This window comes from Arachis ipaensis, chromosome B6 (assembly GCF_059453495.1).
Source record: "Arachis ipaensis isolate K30076 ecotype BB chromosome B6, ASM5945349v1, whole genome shotgun sequence".
In the NCBI taxonomy this organism is placed as follows: Eukaryota; Viridiplantae; Streptophyta; class Magnoliopsida; order Fabales; family Fabaceae; genus Arachis; species Arachis ipaensis.
Window position 1 is genome coordinate 67,645,282 of NC_142441.1, and position 21,737 is coordinate 67,667,018.

At 36.2% G+C, this 21,737-nt stretch overlaps 1 protein-coding gene across 11 annotated transcripts; it reads left to right on the forward strand.

The window, feature by feature from the left end:
* Nucleotides 1-42: 42 nt before the first annotated feature.
* Nucleotides 43-15,238, forward strand: LOC148561170 (uncharacterized). 11 transcript variants are annotated; one of them, XR_015886208.1, is made up of 5 exons: nt 43-1,105; nt 3,276-3,439; nt 5,903-5,993; nt 9,191-9,332; nt 14,414-15,238. XR_015886208.1 is itself a non-coding variant. In XM_088492072.1 (5 exons), the coding sequence occupies exons 1-4, from the start codon at nt 3,242-3,244 to the stop codon at nt 9,203-9,205; spliced, it is 609 nt and encodes a 202-aa protein (XP_088348198.1). In that variant the 3' UTR covers nt 9,206-9,332; nt 14,414-15,238. The 11 variants fall into 11 exon arrangements, 3 of the variants coding, with proteins under 3 accessions (XP_088348198.1, XP_088348196.1, XP_088348197.1); XM_088492072.1 differs by lacking the exon at nt 43-1,105 and adding an exon at nt 5,047-5,330 and having other exon boundaries at nt 3,242-3,439; nt 5,903-6,014; XM_088492070.1 differs by lacking the exons at nt 43-1,105; nt 14,414-15,238 and adding exons at nt 5,047-5,330; nt 9,986-10,943 and having other exon boundaries at nt 3,242-3,439; nt 6,460-9,332.
* Nucleotides 15,239-21,737: the final 6,499 nt, after the last annotated feature.

Sequence of the window (21,737 nt, forward strand, 5' to 3'; positions counted from 1 at the left end):
AATGTTGGGTTAAATCCTATGTAAAAAAAAAAACAAATTCTCTCTGTGCGTACGCGGTACGCATGGCTGGTTCGTACGTACACTCTCATGGACACTCTCTATTCGCAACATTTGCACAACATATGCCTACGCATGTTTGCCCATTTTTCTATCTGTGCGTACGCACCCCAATTCACCCCCTTCTGCTGGGAGCACCCGCACAGTTGGTGCGTCCGCATAACCCCACTTAGGTGAGCACCCTATGACTCCTCAGTACCCCTCTTCTCCATCCCTATCCTCCTTCTCTGTTTCACCGTCCACCCACCTCCAGCCACCGGCGACCCAACCCAGCCGCCGCAGCCGCCGCGCCCTTCCCTTTCTCTTCTTCCTCTCTCCCTGTCTCGGCCTCACCCCCGAGTCCTGAAACCACCGCGACCCCCTTTTTCACGCCAGTAGCAGCGCCTCACCTCCGCCAACCTTCTTCTCCTTTCTCCGCGAGCCCAGGACCGCAGCACCGCCGGCAACCCTAATCGCCGCTGCCCTGCTTTCGCCGCGCCTCTCCAGCCCCTGTTCTGTCCGCGATCCCACCTCGCTCGTCCTCCTCTTTTCATCTACGCCGGCGACCTCTCCGTGACCCAACCCTCTTCTCGTTCCAGCCGCGTCACCACACTCTCCTCCCTTCATCCATAATCACCGGCGATAACCCACACCGCCGCGCCCCTTTCTCTTCCCCTTTCCCTCTTCTAGCTTCTACCGAGCCCAGTGCCATCGCGACGTTACCCTCGCGCCAGAGCCCCATCTTCTCCTCGCCGAACCAGAGGAACCCCCACCAGAACCCCTTCCGTCGAGCTCAACACCGAGGCGCCATACCCTTGTTCCCTCGCCGAACGTACGAAGCCCTTCCCTGGCTTCGACCACCACCACCGTGACCGCCATCCCCCTATTCTCTCGATGCCTTCGAGCAGCAAGAACAGGGCGTCTCCCCTGTTTCTCAGCCTTGCAACGCAGCGCTGCCCTTCTTCTTCGCCACTTCAGTCTCTGAGTATCACCGCTGGTGCCGCCACTTTGGCCGGCCGCTTCCACCCTTCCTTCCCCTTCCTCCCTCTGCTCTGATTCTGCTTCCCAGGTTTAACCATTTTCTTTTTCCTTTACTTTGTTCTGTTTCGTTTATCATATTACAGCTAGTTAGTTCATTTTGTTTATCTTAATTTAGTTAGTTTATGCATGTTTAGTTGATTAGGTGGTTAGAGAATTTGAGCTGGATAGTGGATTTAGGGTTGTTTTGATTAATAATGCTGTTCGGAATGTTGCTCTTTCATGATTTGCCCCTGTGCAATTGATGCTGCTGCCTGGTTATCTGTTATTGCTTTGTTCTTGCTAAATGCTATTGGCTGAGTTCTTGTTCCCAATTGCAGTTCATTGTTGGATTCAATTATGAGTAATTGCTTGAATTCATACTGCTTGCTTCTGGAACGATTATCGAATTCAATGCAACGAATGCTTATTGAGTCCATTATATGTTGTGCATTGCTGCTGTTTTGGTTACTGCTGGATTAATTCACTGCTGTTCGGGTTGCTCATTTGTGATGGAATCACTGATTCTGAATTGCTGTTTATGATGTAGAATCACTAATTCTGATTTGATTTTTCTGATCGAATTGATGGTTAAATTACTGTTGAGTTCATTTGGTTAGTTGTTTGACTGATTTTCTGTTGAACTTCTGAGATATTGCTGCTGGGAGTGTTGAATTATTGTTGCTAGAATTGTGTTAAATATGTGGGTATGTGTGGATTGAAACTGGTTCCATTGACAACATTGCGGCTAAAATTGTTGAAGCCTGCAGTTTGGTTTGCCTTGATTAGGTTTGCTTGCTGGATAATTAATCATGCTATTATGCTTCTTAAGTTTGAATTTCATTTGGTTTGAAATGGCTTGGCTGAATTGCTGCTGAAGTCTTCTTTCAATTTTGCACTTGACTGTTTGAATTCAGATTGCCTGCTTGTTAAATGGTTCATTGTTTTGGTGCTGTATTTTTGTTCTTGCTGTATTTTGGCCCACTGTCTGATTTCCTTTGAAAACATACATGAATTTTGTGAATTTAATGGTTAAAGCATTCATAGGAAATCTGAATTGATTGTTTGAATTTGGGAAATAGCCAATTTATTGTTGAAATGCTGCAGGATTTTTCTTAAACTTGTTCATTAAATGACATTGTCTTCTTTGGTGCAACAAGTTTCTATTTGACGGATTTCTGTGTCAATAGAATCTTGTTTGCTAAATGGGTTTGGAAATTTCCTCATGAGCTTCCTTACGAGTTTTGGTCAATTCTTTAACTTCTTTGCTTCTTTTAAATCATGCGTTCTTCTTGAGCATTGAATATGCCTTAATTGAGTTTTAAATTGACCATAAACTTGAAATTCTTTTGAGATTTTGATCCTCTTTTGCATAAACTCACAAGTTTAAAGTTTTTTTAATCTATGTGGCTGAATTAATTCATTTTATTTTTGCCTAACTTTCATGAAGTCACTTAGATCATGAGTTTTCAATTCTTGTTTCAACTTGTGACTTTTATGCTTCGTTATAATTTGGTGTTTGAATTTTCCTTATTTACCTTTGTCAACACCAAAATGTCTCACCTTATGCTAAGTGGATGTGCCCACTATTCTTTGATTATATGCCCACTAAAATCGCATTACTCACTTCAGCATAAGGCATATTTTATTTTGAGAAGTTGAACATGAACTTGCTTGTTTTGGAACTTTGGAAATTTTCAGAATTTAGGGACGTTTTTGCTATGCCCATAACTTTTGCCTTTCTCTTTGTTTTCAACTAACTCTTTCTTTTCCTTTACATGACTTTGACCTTTGTTTTCTTTTTCAACTAACTTTTTCTTCTTCTTAACATAACCTCTGACTATCTTTTCTTTCTTTTCTTTTTCAACTAACTATTTTCTTTTTACTCACATAACTTTTAACTTTCTTTTTCTTTTCAACTAACACTAACTTTTTAACTGTTTTCTTTTCTTCACCCACCTTTTGACTTTTCCTTTCCTTTTCAACTAACTTTCCTTTTTAACCTTTTAACTATTTTCTTTTTTTTTTCCTTCGTGCATAGCAATAACGCTCCTTTCTTCTTTTTCTCTTTGATAAACAAGCAAGTTAGCTTTCTTAGATTCCTTTATTTGATTGGAAGTTACTTCTTCTAACTTGAATCTCATGTGTGCTTCCATTCAAATTTATATTATCTGTTCACTTCATACATATGCTGTTTTGTGACTTAGCTCTTTCCTTTTCAGCACCACCATCACTCTTGCAGCCACTTTTGTATGGTGACACAGTGACGACTCTTTTCACTCCGCATGGTGAGCACCGAGGACGGTGCTACATCTTAAGTGTGGGGAGGTTGTGCATCTTTAGCAAGCGCATTTTGGGTGACAAGCTTCATTTCCGAACACTTTTAGTTTAGTTTCTTTTTATACTTTTTAGTTGTTTTGTATATATTTTATCTTTTGAAAACCTTTTTACTTAGTTTATTGCACTTTCTTAGTTTATTGCACTTTCTAATTTTGCTTGTACATAACTTAGTATTATATTGTAGTTATGCATATTTTGGCATTTTGCTCTTAATCTTGGCTTTTGCATATGCTTTTTAGTTTTTTAGCTATGATTGTGATTTTGGATGATGTGATGATTGCACCTAAGTTTGATTTCCTATATACTTGCTATTTTGGGTTGATTGAAATTAGGAATTAAACTTAAGATTTTTGACCTTTTTCATCCAATCACATTATATACATATATAGAATAAATGTTAGTCAAATTAATGAAATTTCCAAGAAGCTTACTTTTTATATAGGGCATTGAAATTCAAATTGAATTGAGTTGAAATTTTTCATTGAAACTTGCATGATTTATACATTGTGGAATATGGTTTTGAGTTAAAGAACATACAACTTGTGAGTTTTTGAGCCTCATTGTGTGGTTATATTATTTGACCACTTATTTCATTCTTGTGTGTTGCTCTTCTTTATGATTGTAATATTTAGTTTGTTTAATTCTATACGTCCATTGTTTAATGTATATTTATGCATTTATGTGATTGAGGCCATTATTTCTTTATAGCTCACTTAACGCAAATAGCCTACCATTTCATTTACCTTTGTTTGCCACTTTGAGCCTATGAATACCTCCTTTTTGTTCTTTATTTTGCCACATCATTAACCTTGAGCGGAAAACAATGAAATATTCTTTATTTGAATCTTTGAGTAGCTTAAGTTAGTGAAAGTGTATGATGTTTAAGTGTGGGGAATGAAAAGATAAGAATAACTTGGTAGATAATATCTTTGAGTATGCTTTATTTTCACACCCACCAAGTGTTTGACAAAATGCTTGGTATGACTTTTACCTAGTTTTTCACACTTTTGGCTTGGAATTGGATAATTAGGCGACCTTGAGTCATAGATGTCCATTCGATATTGTGATTAGAATTGTTAGTTGGTTTGGTTTTCACTAACGCTAGTCTTTCACTAAGTTAATTAGTGAGTTGATTAGGACTTGTGGATTGAGATCAATTATGCCCTTTTGACTTATTCTCGATGTTAGGATAGACTAATTGGGATTAATTCTTAGCAATTATCATGTTTGTTGTCTATGATTATGATAGGAATCCTTAACTCCCAATCCTTGCTAAGAGTTCCTACTTTTTGCCACTTGAATTCTCTTTTTGATTTACTTGCTTTGAGCTTTAATTCCTTGCATGCTTCTTTACTTTCTTGCCTTCTAATTTTCTTGTCACTTGCAATCAAATCCCTTGCTTCCCTCATAGCCAATAATAGGACACTTAATTACAATTCCTAGAGAGAACGACCCGAGGTTGATTTACTCTTGATCTCGGTTTATATCTTGTATTGAATTTATTATTTGATCTTGAGAATTCATTGTTGGTTTGGACTATGCTACCAACGAATTGATTCTTGTTTTTGATTGATTCTAAATCGGCAATATAAGTGAGCTATAACACTTAGGGAATTATTCCGTTTTTACACCGACGCCCTTTTCCTTTCACAGAAAGCTAAGAGACCTTGTCCATACCTTCCTCTTCTCCTTGCACCACATCCTAACACGGCTCTGCTATGCTACGCCACCACCGCGGCTTTGTTATGCCGCACCGCTTTCGTAGCTCTGCAACTTTGCACCGCCGTCGTAGCTCTGCTACTTCGCAGCAACGACGTCGCAGCTCTCCTACATCGCACCACCACCTCGCCATGCTCTTCTGCTTCTTTGCTCACCACTGCTTTATTGTGCCTCCCGTCTCCTTTACTACTCGTGCCGCCTCTGCTCCTTCACAATAGGTAGGCTTTTAATTTTTTTCTGATTTAGGCAATTAGGGTTCCTAATCCCCACTCCCTAGTCACTAGCATGTATTAAATTTAATTAGAACTCTATATCACAATTCATATTTAATTAGGCTTTTTCTATGTCTAGTTCAATTTTAGTATGCCTGATTTAGTTACAATCATCTGTATTTGTGTTAGATGCTTTCTTGTGCAGAATCATTTGAGCATTGCTTGTTATTATTAGTGTTATACTCTTAGTTATGGATTTTTAGGGTTTTTGATTTCTAATTTTGTTGTTTCTAGGTTCTCTAATTTGGGATTTTGTTTTTTCTTGATTTAGCATTCATGTGAATGCATTTGATATAATAAGAGTTTGTTTAATGTATGTGTTTTGACAAAGTTTACTGGTAAACATAATTCTTCTGATCCATTACTTGTTGTCAAGGTAATTGTAAGCATTTTCCTTATGGTAAATGATTGTTACTTATTTTACTTTTTCCCCCTAATTGTTCTTGTCTTCCTTCCATTAATTTATATGTTTATTTTGTCATGAATTTTTTTTTTAAATTTTTGCTATAAATTTTCAGTGAGATCAGAAAGTACCAAAAGAGCACTGAGCTGTTGATCCGCAAGCTTCCCTTCCAGCGTCTTGTCCGTGAAATTGCTCAGAATTTCAAGGTATATGACTGTTATATTGAGGTATTCTTTCTGTATTCTTAATTCTTTTATTGTCCACAATTTCTGTTTATAAACCCTCTACATCCCCTTCTCTCAAGTATAGTTATTTGCTTTCTAAGTTTTAGTACTAAATATTGATACTAAAATATAAAAATGTAATTAATAAACTAATGTGATTATACTATAGTTGACTTTGATTTTGCTTGTGGCAAGTGGAAATTTCAAGCTCAATTTTAGAAGTTCTCAAAAGCTTGGGAGCTTATCTTTTCTAGTATATTTTCACTCTCATTTAATCATTTTTTTGGTTTGTTATTTTCTCAAATAGGTTGTTTGGATCACTGGTGCTAAGCATAACTATGCCTTTCTTTTCATTAATTTCACATATGAATAGTATGTTAATGTTGTTTAGCTATGAAGATTGAAACTCTGAGTGATCCCTAATTTTTTTTTAAGATCACTGTCGCAGGCCATTGCTGCAGTTACAGTTGCAATTGTCTTCTCTTCATCAATTGATTCTTGCCAAAATGGTTGTGTTGCTGCTTGTGTCCCACTCTGTCATCAAATTACTGTCAAGGGAGTAACTACTGCTCATTTTTCAAATCAATTTGCTGGTGTAACACTCTATCACCCTAAACCTTACCTCTAGCCGTAAAGCAAAGGATAACAAAGTGCCACGACAGTTCTAAAGCTCATAATATAACATATATTCAAGAATTTATATAACAAGAAGCCTGATGAAGAAATAAAAGCTCAAAGTCGCATAAAGCGGAATTACGAAAATGCGAAGCGTTTACACACAATAACTAAACGCGTTGGCAGAAAAAGATACAAAATATAATATATACATATATAACCTTGTAGATAGCTCCATGATATACAAGGTAATAATTAAAGTAAACAAGATATACATAAGTATGATATACAAAAGGAAAACTATTCACCGCCTGCGGAGTTTAGGCCAACTAGTCAAGAGATACAACAGAGTTTTATAAAAGGTTTACTTCCTATCTCTCAAAGATTAAAGCAAAAGCCTCTAAGGCAAAAAAGTTATATAAATACAAAAGATGAGAGAATAACTACAACAAAAGTAAGGTAGAATAACACAAAGGAGAAACCATCCTCCATCTGTCACCATGTCCACAAACTCACTGAGGTGAATTTGCGACCTGCATCTGAAAAATAACAACAAAATATTGTATGAGAATCGGAGGTTCTCAGTATGGTAATAGTGCCCAATATGTAAGATATAAGGTTTCGGGATGCCAAAGGCAATCCTAGAACTTCACATCGAATATAGATATTCAACCATAATAAACGACAACCTATAAACCATAAATAGGGTATTATATCTTAAAGGATGTCTAACTAAAACTAGTCACCACTGTCCCAACGCCTTCGCCGACCTAACCTCCATGCGATCCTATTGCTGCCGCCTACCGAGCCTTCTCAAATCCAGTAGAAAGCACAAATAGAACAATTAACAAGTAGGCATATGATACATTTAGACACAATAGAAGTTGAACAAAGCATACAAACAGATAGAAGATGCATATGATGAATGTCTGTCCTATTAGCTCATGATATCACTTGTCGGTTCAAAATGCCAACCCGACACATCCCCGGGATGTCGCCTTTCTGCCACGACCAGGGATGTCGCCTTTCTGCTCACTATCATATCATGCGCATCCCAGAGATGTAGTGTTTGGCCAAAGTTCACCAAAAACAGGTTTTTACCAAAAGTGTCAATTATCTAGTTTTTCCAAAACTTCTAAAACCAAACCAAACAAAACACACTCAACACAACTCAAATATTTATAGTAAACACTTTCCAACCATTTCTCAAGCATCTAGCTATCAAACCATCAAATCCTCCTAATTTCCTTTATGTCTTCTCAATATAACCATCTTAAACATAATCAATCCCAACATCAAACAATTCACATATACACCATTCTAAACCATCACAAACATTGTTTATCAACTTATCATGATAAATTCTCTAATTTTTTATCATCTATCACCAACAACATCATCAATCATCAACACATCAACAATTACCCATTATTAACATCATAATTCATCCAATCATCACAATAATCATAATCATCAATATTCATACTCTACCAAATACAACTCCTTCAAACTTCATCAAAATCATCATCAACCATAACATTTACATGCAATTAATTATACAACTACATCATTCAATCCTATCTTAAAGGTCACTAGCCTAAGTGTCACAAAATATTACATATTACATAAAGAAAATTAAAACCATACCTTGACCGATTCCCAATATGCTCAAATCCACCAAATAACCTCCAACTAAGCTTCCAAAAATCAACAAGCCATCTAACTTGGTAGAAAACCTCCAAATCAACTCCAATAATTACGACATTCAAGCTATACACAATTAATTCATCATAATTAATACCTATGGTTCACTAAAACCACAAATTCATACTGGTTAGGGCATTCTTACCTTACCCATAGCCAAATGTGGATGAAACCTGACAATTACTCGCAACTAGAGTTCACCTAAACCACTAAAATTACAAAACTCATTCAAAAATCAAACGTAAAATTGTGGATTTGTTAGGGCTGGAAGCTGGAGCATGGATTTCGAAATCTTACCAATTTTGTTTAGCTAGAATTAAAGAGCTTGTCGAAAGCTTTGCGTGGCCGTAAACGGCTCGTCAATCGGAGCATCGTAGCTCAAGTTATGAGCAAAACAAGGTTTGAGTGAATAGTGAAACCCCAAACCCCTTCTCTTCTCTCTTCTCACCTTCCCTTTATCTCTCTTTCCTGAAAAATTAGGCTGAATGCCTCTTAATGATCACATTTATATGTTGGATTTGGGTCCAACTTTAGGATTAGTGTCCGGTTTTTAATTCTAAATATTTTCCTAAGGTTTTCTACTGTTTTTATTATTCTCACAAAACACCGATAGACTTAAGCCGGTACTACCGGCTAAATTACCGGTACACATTTTTACGCAATTTTCTGCAGAAAAATACTTGTTCCTGCTCGAAAATATTTTCTAAATCCAAATATCACTTTTTTCTTTTTAAGATAACATTTCTATATTTTTGAACCTATTTTGGGCAATTAAATTATTATTTTATTTTATAATTAAGTGGTTAATTAATTTGGGGTTCTTACCGCTGTAAATGGAGCTGTTGCTATTCTTGTTCCAGATCAAAGTGCTGTAAATGGAGGAGGAGGAGCTATTTCAGTAGCTCTTTTCCTGAATCAAAATGCTACCAAGGTAGCTGTGGCTTCAAAAACTGCTGTATTCTCCCGAAATCCTGCATTTGTTCTTGCTCCAGTTATCCCAAGGTACGTCTTTGTTGCTGTTGTACAAAGTCCTTTTGGAGAAGTGCTTTCTGCTGTTTCTGTTGTAGTATTTCAAATTATATTATATTATTTGCTTGTAGTTATGATATAGTTAAGAGTATAAATTATTATGATTGCTAAAATAGTAAAAGGAGAATTTCGTTATATATAATGATAGTGCTCTAAACTACTGAAGTACTTTTGTTGAGTTATTGAATTGTTGTTTGTTCTTGAATTATTGTATTGCTTTTATTGTTCTGGTTTGTGGATCTGTTTGTAGTGCTTTTCAAGAATCACTATGTAGGTCACGCAAATATTTTAAAAATAATGAGCAGTGTTAAACCTTTACATATCTCATTCCTTGCCTGATTTTTCTAACTTCAATTATTTTTTATTTTTTTGAAGGTTAGAGTTTATAAAAAAGAGAATTTAAACTTTTCAGGGTACCAACTGAAAAAATGATAAAAGGTTTAGCACTGGCTGAGAGATAATGGTGGTGCGATAATTTTTCATGTGTATGTGTGTCTGATGCATCCGCATCATTAGTGCTTTTCCTTCTTTATTTTAATTGATTTATTAAGAATTGTTGTGGATAATCAATCAATTTAAGGTTAGAATGGATATTACTTTGATTAGTTGAAATTCATTGGTTATAGGAAGTTTAGGAGAACAAAAACAAACAAAACAGAAAGGAAGAAAGAGAAAGTATCCTGGAAGATACAAAAAGTTCACTGCAAGAAACAAAAAGCCTTTGGAAGAAAAAAGGGTGAGGGCGTACAACATTGGAGCTTTCACGTACTACGTCCCCGACACTTTACATGTCACACGTACGCATGCAGCGTGCGTACGCGTGAGCATTATTTGACGTAGTATGTTGAAGCTTTCAAGTACTACGTTGGGGACCCTTTCCATGTCACGCGTACGCATGTAGCACGTTGGGGACCCTTTCCATGTCACGCGTACGCATGTAGCACGCGTACGCGTGACCATCACTTTTCACGTAGTACGCTGAAGATCCCACGTACAACAAAGTTGTCATGCGTATGCTTACATCACGCGTGCACGCAACAAAGGACATTTCAGCAGTCACATGTACGCCTAGGCCACACGTATGTGCAAGTGGTCCTTCGCGTAGTACGGGGAAATTATCACGTACAATGCTAGAGCAACTCCTAAAGGCCAAATTGAGGAAGATTAGATCACGTACAACGTAGCCCACTTCACGTTGTACGTGAGCCCCCGAAAGACACTCTAGGATCAATTTTCCATATGACGTATGACTTGGAACAAGCCAAGTACTACGTAGGCCTTGCTGCTTCTTCCAGAATCTCAAACCAAAGCCTTCTGTCCTTCAATTTCTCAACCCTTTGAAGGATCAATCACAAGCTCATTAATGAGGACAGTTATTAAAGACCACAAGCAATCAGGAAAGAGATCTTCTCGGTGGAAAAAAATTAAATAAAGATTTGATTCTGTTTTTGATTTTGAATTTGATTAAGAAGTTTTGAATTTTGATTTTTTATCTTTTAGGGTTTGTATATAAAGGAAGAGGGTTCTGACCTCTTACCTTCTTTGGCACTTTTGAGTTTTATTTTCTTAAGGATTCCAAAACAAGCATGAGTTTCTAATTCTCCTCGGTTAAGGTTAGGAGCTCTGTTAGTTTTATAGATAAATGCAATAACTTTTCTATTTCTAATTGATGCAATTGGTTCCTCTTTAAGAAACAATTTTTGTTCTTCATTTCAAAGGGTTTAAATATGTTGGGAAACAATTCATCTCTGATTTGAATTCTCTTAATCTCTTGGAAAATTGATTAATTGAATTAACCTTGAAAACTGATTCTCATCATTCTTAAGTTTTGAAACTAGATTGATAAGTGACATAAAATCAACTAGGTTAAACTCTTATGAGTTGTGTGGTTTTATAAATCAGAAACGTGCTTACCTCTTTTCTTAATTAAGTGACTAAGGGATTAGCATTTGATTATATTAAAGAGAAATTGAATTACCAAGGGATTATGATTTAATTATTAACGATTTGCCATAAAAGAATCGTTGCATGATTAGAATAGAAAGCGAAAAGTGTTAATTCAGATGACTAACATCTCTGAAACCTTAACTTTCTTAATCATATACCTTTTTTACACTCACTGCTTGCTTCTGTTTTTGCTACGTTTAACTGCTGCTTACGCTTAAAGCCTTTCAAAACCCGAATTTGCTAGTTTGACTAGATTAATTGATTGATCTTGCTTGCTTAACTCGTTAATACTCGTGGGATCGACCCTCATTCACCTGAGGTACTACTTGATTCGATCCGGTACACTTGTCGGTGTTTTGTGGATTGTAAAATCCGCATCGGTGCCTTTTTATCTTTCTATCTATTGTTAAGCATAATTAAAATATATATTGTGTCTAATACTTGGTTGGTTCTTTCTTAATAGCTTCCAGATGTCACACCATTACAGATTGAGAAGGCTTACTAGTTATTATGATTGCATGAAAGCTTGCCACCCTAACTTAAGTGGCAATGATTCTAAAAAATTTCTACATGTTCACTATGATAAGAAGAAGAAATTGTCTGTTGACTTTTTTTTTAGTTTCTAATATTAATTTTGCAATGTTTATATGCTAGAAAAAGATCAGACACTTTGCTATTATGTGCAAGAACGTAAAAAATGAGAAGCCTTGTGTCCTCAAATTTTGCCACAAGTGCCTCTTATTGTCTTAAAATTTCAAAATTTTTGGAGTTTTGGATTGGGAGATATGAATTCTTGAAATCTGATATTTTATGTAGTGAAAATAGATATCTATTTCTAAACCAGCAATTTTCCATATGCATAACTCTCAATTCTGAATGAATTTTGAGTTAAAATCAATTGTGAATGAAAGCTTGTTATGTCTAGTATGTTCAATCCGAATTTCAAGGTGATCTAAGTTTTGAAGAACAAATTATGCAACTTGGAAGGAGTTGTGTTCACTGATTTACTAAAACAGGATTATACATTACAAGACCAACTTCCAATGTAAATAACGTTCATCTCAGGAATGATATTATGCTGGAACTAGTTGCAAAAGAAACCTAGATGATTCTATTTAAATAAAATTAAATTTCAGGGCTATTGGATTTAAGTTGAGTTTTATATGAGATTTTGAAGTATGGCTGTCGAAAAACTATTGTGTTGCATAATTCTGAGTGGTGCAGCAACTTGTGTGCTTCGGTTTAGCTTTCATGAACTGAATTTTTTAGTAGAAATATTTTTTTTGAAAGTTTGATGAATATATTTTATTTCTCTAAAATTTTAGGCTTTTAGGAGTTGAGAACTGGAAGATATGAATTTTTGAAAATCATTAGTTAAAATAGGAAAAGTCAGTTTTTAGCACATTTTACAATAACTTCTAATGCCTATAACTCCTAAATATGAATAGCTTTTGGGTTGCAACCAAGATATATTTATTGCTATGTGAGTTAAGATTTTTTCCAAAATTTAGGATAGTTATGGTCTTGTAGTGAGAATTATGCAAGTTAGAAGAAACTATATATGCTGATTTGAAAAATATAATTCGATAGATTTTTACTCAACTTCCAAAGTGAATAACTTCTACCTTAGGGCAGCTATGGATGTCAAACTAGTTAGGATTGAAAGAGAAATATGTCCAAATTATTCTTACCAATTTTGATGGCTGGATGTATTGCGTTGAATTTTTAATGATTTTTCAAAAGAAGGTACAAGCGGCTGTTTTACTATCAAGAAAGTGCGGAGGCAGTCTCTTGTACAACTTGCATAAAGTCTAATTCAACTTAGAATTTAGTGGGACCAAAAGGTGGTTAAACATGGTTGTGTCTAGTGTGGTGGTTCAAAGTTTTAGATGGTTTCAATGATTTTAGAATTTAATACAAAATATTCAATAAGGGTTGTCTCACTGGTTTTTCTAAGGAGATTTTGCAAACAGGACAGAACTTTAAAAATTTGTAATTAATTCTATAAGCTTAAAATTAGGTGAGACCGAAACCAAAATAAATGTTAGTGTCATTAGGGTACCTACATCTAAGAAATGGACTAGTGCGTATTTGTTACCTAAGGTAGCGTTTGGTGGAGAGACAGAGACGGAAAGACTGAGACTGAGAGACAGAGACTAAGAGACAGGGATTGAAATAAATCTCAGTATTCTGTTTGGTGCAAAATCGGAGACAGGAAATGAAACAAGAATGAAACTCTAATTTAATTTGCACAAAGGGTAAAATTGGAATTAATTAATTGAAACGAAAGTATTTTAGATATAAAATGTTATTAAAGTTTCAGTCTCAATCTCTAAAAATTTCAGTCCCCTGTGTCCCTACTTTTTGGAGGTACTGAAATACTGAAATTTTAGAGACAGAGACAGAAATTTTAGTACCAGTCTCTGAACTAACAAACAAAATACTGAATCTCAGTCTCTCAGTCTCTGTCTCAGTACCTCAAAACAAACGCTACCTAATGTATAGAAACCTTGTAAAGGAACAAGATGCAGTGCTACTCGAAATACAGGGGACCCACAGTTTTTCCTTAATTTATGGGGCTAGAGTGATCAGAAAATTGTAGCCTTTAGCTGGTTACAAATTTTAGTTTTAGAAGATTGCGTGAACATAAAATTTACACAATTCCGAAGTCGTTTGATATTTTTAAGATAGGAAAGAAACTGTGATGTCGGGGCTGTTTTGGTAAAAGATAAGCATAAACACAATTAAGTGTGCGACTAAGGGCAAACAAGTAATTATATCAAAAGACTAAGGGTAAAAGGGTTCTTTACAAAAATGAAGAGGAAATTATTAATGGAACAATGTAATGAAGTCCCAAGATATTTGATGATAAGTCATTTTAGCCTAGTTTCACAAGCCTATTTCATTAGTTTTTATTTGGTTTTTATGCATTTTTATGCAACAACTAAGTGTTTGAGTGAGAATTTTATGCTTGTCTTGATTCAATCAAATATTGATAATTTTATGCATTTTCATTAGATTTCTTGCAAGATTTAGTTGATAATATGAATGATGCAAGATTTGATGATTATGCCAAGGTTTTGATGTATCTGTTTGGTTGATGATAGGTGAAAAGATGAAGAAAAAGAAGCAGAAAGCACAAAATAAGCTCAAAGGAAGAATTCTGGACATACTTTTGGAGTTTGAGCACGTTTGGGGCCTTAGGCCACGCTTTTAAAAGCGTGGCCCATGATTTAAACCAAGGAGCGCTCTTGGCGCGAAAACGTCACGACGAGCACACGTACACGACGCGCATGCGTCGAGCAAGGAATTTCGAAAACCCACGCGTATGCATGCTTGACGCGTACGCATGGATGTAAGTAGCGTTCATTTGCAAAGAGAACGCTACGTTGCATAAGTGAACGTTTTCGGGCAAGATAAAATTTGGAAGCAAAGTTTTGCAAACGACGCGCACGCGTACTTGACGCGCACGCATCGATGGTGCACCCAGGACAGAGCACGCGCACGCGAGGCTGGCACTGGAACCTGAATTGGAGATTTTGCTACCCACGCGCACGTGCAGAGGACGCGCACACGTGGGCAGCGCTCACTAAGCCAACGCAGCGCTCTCCTGGGAGCAGAACTTTGGCTCAATTCATCTGATTCAAGCCCAATTGATGATTCAAAGCTAGCAGAGCCCAGTATCATCACTCAAAGGCACAAGAGATAGTTAGATTAAGAATTTCATTTGATTTGTAATTTGTTTTCAATTTCAATTTCATTTTCATTTTGTAAAGCCTATATAAAGGCATCAGTTTCATTTTAAACAGGAGAGATCGGTTAGGCTGCAATAGTAGTAGGCATCAGTAGGAGTAGGAGTAGGATAGAATAGAAAGCTCTCTTTGATACACTTTTATTTTTCTGCACTTTTACATTTCAAGTATTGAATTCAATTTGGCTTATGCAAATTTTAGTTTCTAATAATCCTCTGCTACAATTTCCTTTTGCAACTTTACAATTCTGTTCATGATTCAGCCTGATTTAATTTTCCTGCAATTTAAATTTCTTGTTACTTGCTCTCAAGATCTCTTCGATTGATTTACTGCTTTCTTTAAATTCTCTGCACCCAATTTCCTTTACATTTACTGCAATTTACCTTTCTTTCCATTTAAGCTTCTGTTGATTTACATTCTGTAATTTACAGTTCTCTGCAATTTACTTTCTGTTACTCAATTCTCACTCAATTCACCACTGTTAGCTTAACTAAACTAATCACCTCACTAAAATTGCTTGATCCATCAATCCCTGTGGGATCGACCTCACTCTTGTAAGTTATTACTACTTGATGCGACCCGGTACACTTGCCGGTGAGTTTGTGTGGAAAGTTAATTTTCCCTCATCAAGTTTTTGGCGCCGTTGCCGGGGATTGATATAGATCAACAATGATTAAGTGGGTGAGAGGTTTAGATTAAGCATTTTTTTTTGTTTTTGTTCTTTTAATTTTCTGTTCTGAGTTGATACCAAGGTGTTTGAGTTTTTGCCTCACTAAGCAAATCTCATCTGAGACATGAATTTTGATTTTAATTGGTGATGTGTTTTACAAAATTCAAATGGAGTTCAATTCATCTTATAATCAAACAGATTTTATGGGATATTACCCACCATCACCAATCTCTAATGGTGGCTGAGAATATCACCAAGAAATCACAGATTCTGAGCACTCCAATCAATGGAGATATGCTTCAGAGCCACAAGACGAGCAAGACAATTTCATGGGATATTGCAAAGTAAAAAGTTAAGGTTTCAGAGATATTAAACTTTCAAGAATAATGCTTTTCACTTTCTATCTTAACTTGATCATGCAGGAATGTTTCTTATGGTGAATCACAATTAATCAAACTTCTAATTCCTTGTTAATTCAATTTCTCTTTAACCTAATTAATCACTAATTTCTTAGTCAATTATTTAAGAAAAGAGGTTAAGCACATGCACAGATTCAAAACCACACAATTCTCAAGTCCTAACCCTAGATGATTTACTTTTGCTTATCAAACTAGGTTCAAAGCTTAGAGAGTCATGGGAATAAGTTTCAAGCTTAATTCTAACATACAATCTTCCCAGGATGATTTTAGAATTCAATTTAGATTCGAAGTATTTTTCAATATATTCAAATCATTGTAATGAAGAGTGAAACTTAATTCTTAAGAAACATCAATGCATAAATCAAGAATAGTAAAGCAATAACATTAATCCATAAGAATCAACAGAGCTCCTAACCTTAACAGAGGAGATTAGTTGCTCATGGTGTAATGAAAATAAAATTGTGAAGTCTGGTGTGTAATGTGATGTAATGGGTGGTGTAAAAATATCGTACTCTGTTTGTGAACAGAGACCTTATTTAAAAACCTAATACGAAAACCTAAAATTCAAAATTAAACTAAATCAAAACAAAATCAAATATTTTCTAATAACTCCTAATTAACAAGGTGATCTTCCTTGTGGTTAGGGCCTTGAGCCTTAAGCTTTGTGGGCTTGAATTGATTCTTGGACTTCACGTGCATTGCTCAGGGCATGTTGAGGAACCCATGTGCAACGTGGAGAAGCCCACATGCAACATGCTTGAAGAGGAGGCTTGGATGTGGGAATCCTTGCATTCATGTGTGTAACACCCTTGCTATTAGAATGTCACACTTTCATTTGCGCCACTCTGATAGCTTAGATATTACAATGACTAAAACATATTTAATATTAAGATAGGAGCTTGTTTAAAACTTAAAATCATATGATCTTTCGAAAAGACTTTTTTTATTAAAAACATAAATACGTATATACAGACCAGATACAATACTTACAAAGTATATATATACATAGCAATAACTTACAAACGTTACACATCACAAATTCCTATCCCTCTTACAAAATAATAGGAATAAAGGCGAGGAAAAAATAATAATAACTATGATAATACAAAGATATCAAATAAAGTTAGAGCGAAATAAACTCTTCCGAACTTCGTTGTCCATATCCTGAAAAGGAAAAACCTGTAGAGGAGTGAGAACATCGTCCTCGCTGGTTCTATCTATAGGGTTAGAGAATTGCTATAATAAGATACGTAAATTAAAATTGTTTTCAAGGTACAGTGATTGTTGCTCGCCATATGTATCCTTTCAAAAACCAAAGGTTTACATTCAAAAATCCAAAATTATTTTTAAAAGAAAAATCTGTTAATTCTTCAAAATCCAAAATATTTTCCTTTTGTATAAAATATTAAAAGTTTTTCTAGATAGTATGAATGACCAACCTGTTCCAAGAATAGGTTCATCAAGTCTATGCTGGACTAGTTTGATTTTTCATACTTTACTAAACCACAAACACAAACCAATCACGACCTCCGGCCTTTTACATAATCAATCACGGCCCCATGTCCAAACAACTCAATCAACATCTAATTCACTACATTCCAACCAATTTCAGTCACGAACACAAGTAAAGAGGTCCAAACACAATCAAAGCAGTTACATCAAGTATAGCAATACATAGGCAAACTAATTACATTGTGCATACCCAAACAATGTCACATAGATGCGCCTGTCCTATTGGCTGTGATATCACATTATCGGTTCAACTACCAACTCGACACATGCCGATGGGAATGTTATCTTTTGGTCATGAATATAGATGGGAAACCCCAGGGATATCATGCCTGGAACACAGTCCAGAGATATAGTGCCTAGCATACTCTTGTGATTTCGAAGGGATGTGAGCGGGATACTCTGCCTTAGTCCTCACATTACCCAGGAAAATAGTGCCTGGCATACTGTCCAGGGATATAGTGTTCGGTACACTTTTGCGACGTACAAATCGCATCTCAATCAGAACCAAACTCATCTTTATTCTGATTTTAAAATCATTCTTGGCTCACTTACTTTCGAAAACAAAATGTATTCAAATCACATCTTGCCAAGAGTCACTTTTCCTCAAACTAATTTCCATTAAAACCAAAAATCACTTTTGGTAACATTCTCTAAAAACGCCAAGTGGTGCATGGAATTGTGATCACACTTTTCACAACTTTGGTACAACTAACCAGCAAGTGCACTGGGTCGTCCAAGTAATAAAACCTTACGCGAGTAAGGGTCGATCCCACGGAGATTGCCGGCTTGAAGCAAGCTATGGTCATCCTGTAAATCTTAGTCAGGCGGATTCAATTGGTTATGAGTTTTGATAATTGAAAGATAAATAAAACGTAAATTAAAATAAAGATACTTATATAATTCATTGGTGGGAATTTCAGATAAGCATTTGGAGATGCTTTGTTGCTTCTGAACCTCTGCTTTCCTATTGTCTTCATCCAATCATGCGTGCTCCCTTCCATGGCAAGCTGTATGTTGGTGGATCACCGTTGTCAAAGGCTACCATCCGTCCTCTCAGTGAAAATGGTCCAGGTACGGTTTCTGTACAGCTAATCAACTGTCGGATCTCTCGTCTCGGATGAAAAATACCAGGCACAGCTACCGCACGGCTAATCATCTGTCGGTTCTCACTTGTGTCAGAATAGGATCTCTCTATCCTTTTGCACACTGTCATTGCGCCCAACATTCGTGAGTTTGAAGCTCGTCACAGTTAATAGGAAAGACTAGTATTTATACTAAACTAGTTACTAAGGATCACAGAAATTGAGTAACTAAGTGCAGAGAGTGCATAAATCTACTTTCGGGGCCCACTTGGTGTGTGCTTGGGCTGAGCTTTGAGCTTTACACGTGCATAGGCCTTTTCTGGAGTTAAACGCCAGGTAAAGTACCAGTTTGGACGTTCAACTCCAGTTTTGGTGTCAGTTCCGGTGTTTTACGCCAGAAAAGGGTCTCTGGCTGGCGTTTAACGCCAGTTTGGGCCATCAAATCTCAGTATGGACTATTATACATTGCTGGAAAGTCCCAATTGAGAACGCGCCAATTGAACTTCTGTAGCTCCAGAAAATTGCATTTGAGTGCAGGGAGGTCAGAATCCAACAGCATCTGCAGTTCTTTCTCAGCCTCTGAATCAGATTTTTGCTCAGGTCCCTCAATTTCAGCCAGAAAATACCTGAAATTACAGAAAAACACACAAACTCATAGTAAAGTCCAGAAATGTGATTTTTGCATAAAAACTAATAAAAATATAATAAAAAGTAACTAAAACATGCTAAAAACTACCTAAAAATAATGTCAAAAAGCGTATAAATTATCCGCTCATCGCCAAGCTGTCTCCAAAATCATATCAATTGTAAATCTCTTTGAAAAGACCTAGAAATCATTCATTTTCAAACCATTTGCTTAATCACTTTAAAGTCAAGAGTTATTGATTGAAATCCCCCCGGCAAGGTCTCAAGACTTTAGGGGAAGACAATGGACCTCATTTCCTTAAATTCAGTAAAGATTTTTAAAAATAATTGTTTTCTTAATTTGAATTATTCAAGGAAAGTTTCTAAACCAAATCAAAACCAAATCATATAAATCAGAAGTTCCGAACCAATTTCAAATCCAAAACCAATCTCAATTTCTTTCTTGAAACCAATTCTTTCGTCTTTTTTCAAAACATCACAAAACGACAACATTCAATCAAAGTCCAATTTCTTGTAAATTCATTAAAGCTCCTCTAAACGAAATCCTTAAGTCCAACTCAAAACATAGTCCCTTTTTATATTTAAAAATTGATCTTAGAACATAATACTTTTTTTAAGTGATTTAAAATCGTAAAGTAATTTTTTTTGAATAAATCGAACTCAAGACATATATTTTTCTCAAATAAATTAAACTCGAAATATAACTATTTTCTTAATAAATTAAATAATACAATTTCTCAAATCCAAACTTTTCTAAATAACATTTCAAACAAAGTCTCAAATTTTATAGAAAATTCGGCAGCACCTCTAATAAAACTTGAACTTTGCCACCCTTTTCGGGTCCCAACCAAACCATTCCGCAACCCTTTCCAACGGGTTCAAAACCAAATCATCTCAAAATCAAGCTGATTCTAACAAAGCCATACCATTTTCATGTCTCAAGAAAACCGATTCAAAATCAAATAATTTTCAACAAATCAAACTCATTTCCAAAACTTTAAACAAACAATTCAACAACCGTCCGTTTAACAAAACCAAATGATAATCCAATCAATCAATTAACCATATTCATCTAAAATAGCCAGACAATACATAAGACTTATACAATCACCAAAATTGTATTTCTCACATCAATATCAATCTCTAACAATTCAAAATCATAAAAATTGAGTTTTAGAAAAGCCCCTACCTCGACAAGTCGAAACCATAAACCAAACGCGTCAATAGAACTCTTTTCTCTCAGCCCAAAATCGATGGCAACTGAAACCTTAGCCCCTGATCACTTTTGTAGCAGTCACAGCAACTTAAAAGTGACATGCCACACTCATAACTCGACCCTATGGTACAAAAACATCAAAACCTTTAACAACCTATAATAAAATACTTATACGCTAGCGAAGAGGGTTTCAGATCAGAGATACCTACCGCAACAGGGAAAAACAGCTGAACCAAACAGTAGAATGGCTCAGAGTAGAGGCGACCACAGCAGGATAGTTGCTCCGATGGCGGCACATGACAGAAAAACTCGCGGTGACCATATATCTAAATAGACATAGGCTTCAGGGGCAATTTCCAGTGGCGGCGTGGAGCTCCGGTGATGCAGCAGTAAGCATAAATGGCGGCAGGCAGATCGGCGAGGGCGGCCTCCTTCCAGCAGCAGCGGCGGGAAGCGAATGACCTTCCCCTACATGCGGACTCTCTCCTCTACTTCGCCCATGAATGACCGTGATGCTGGCTCCCCCTGGTGATGACGACAGCGTGGATAGTAGCAGCAGCGGTGGTGATCTTCAGCTGTGATGAGGAACGGCGGAACATCATCGTTCTTCTTCTCCTCTGGCTCCTTCCTCCGCGTTAGCACCAGCGACGATGGCGGCAAGCAGCTCGGCAACGACGGCGAGGCCCACTGGCACTGGCTTGTCCCCCCTCCTCTCTTGCCTTCTCTGACTCCGTTTCTCCCTATCTCCCTCAATGTTTTCTTTCTTTCTTTTATGAAGTTGCAACTATGTGGTGTTTGTGTGTGTTTACTAAAGGGAAGGAGAAGGGTAGCATCTAGGGTTTTCATTTGGGTGAAGGGGGTGTGTTTGAGTGTAATTGGGTTAGGGTTAGGGTTTCAATTTGGGGATTTTGGGATTAATTTGGGTTAGTGTTGTATTTAATCAAATTAGGATCTAGAGTATCAGTTTGAAATCTAATTAAACTCCTAAATTTACTTTTAGAAATATTATTTGTTGTATCAAATTACTAATTAGATTTCAATCAGATACTCTAATTGAAATTATAAGATAATGTAATTAATTTTCTTTATTCCTAAAACTTAAAGTATTAAATTATGAAATTATCAACTATTTAAA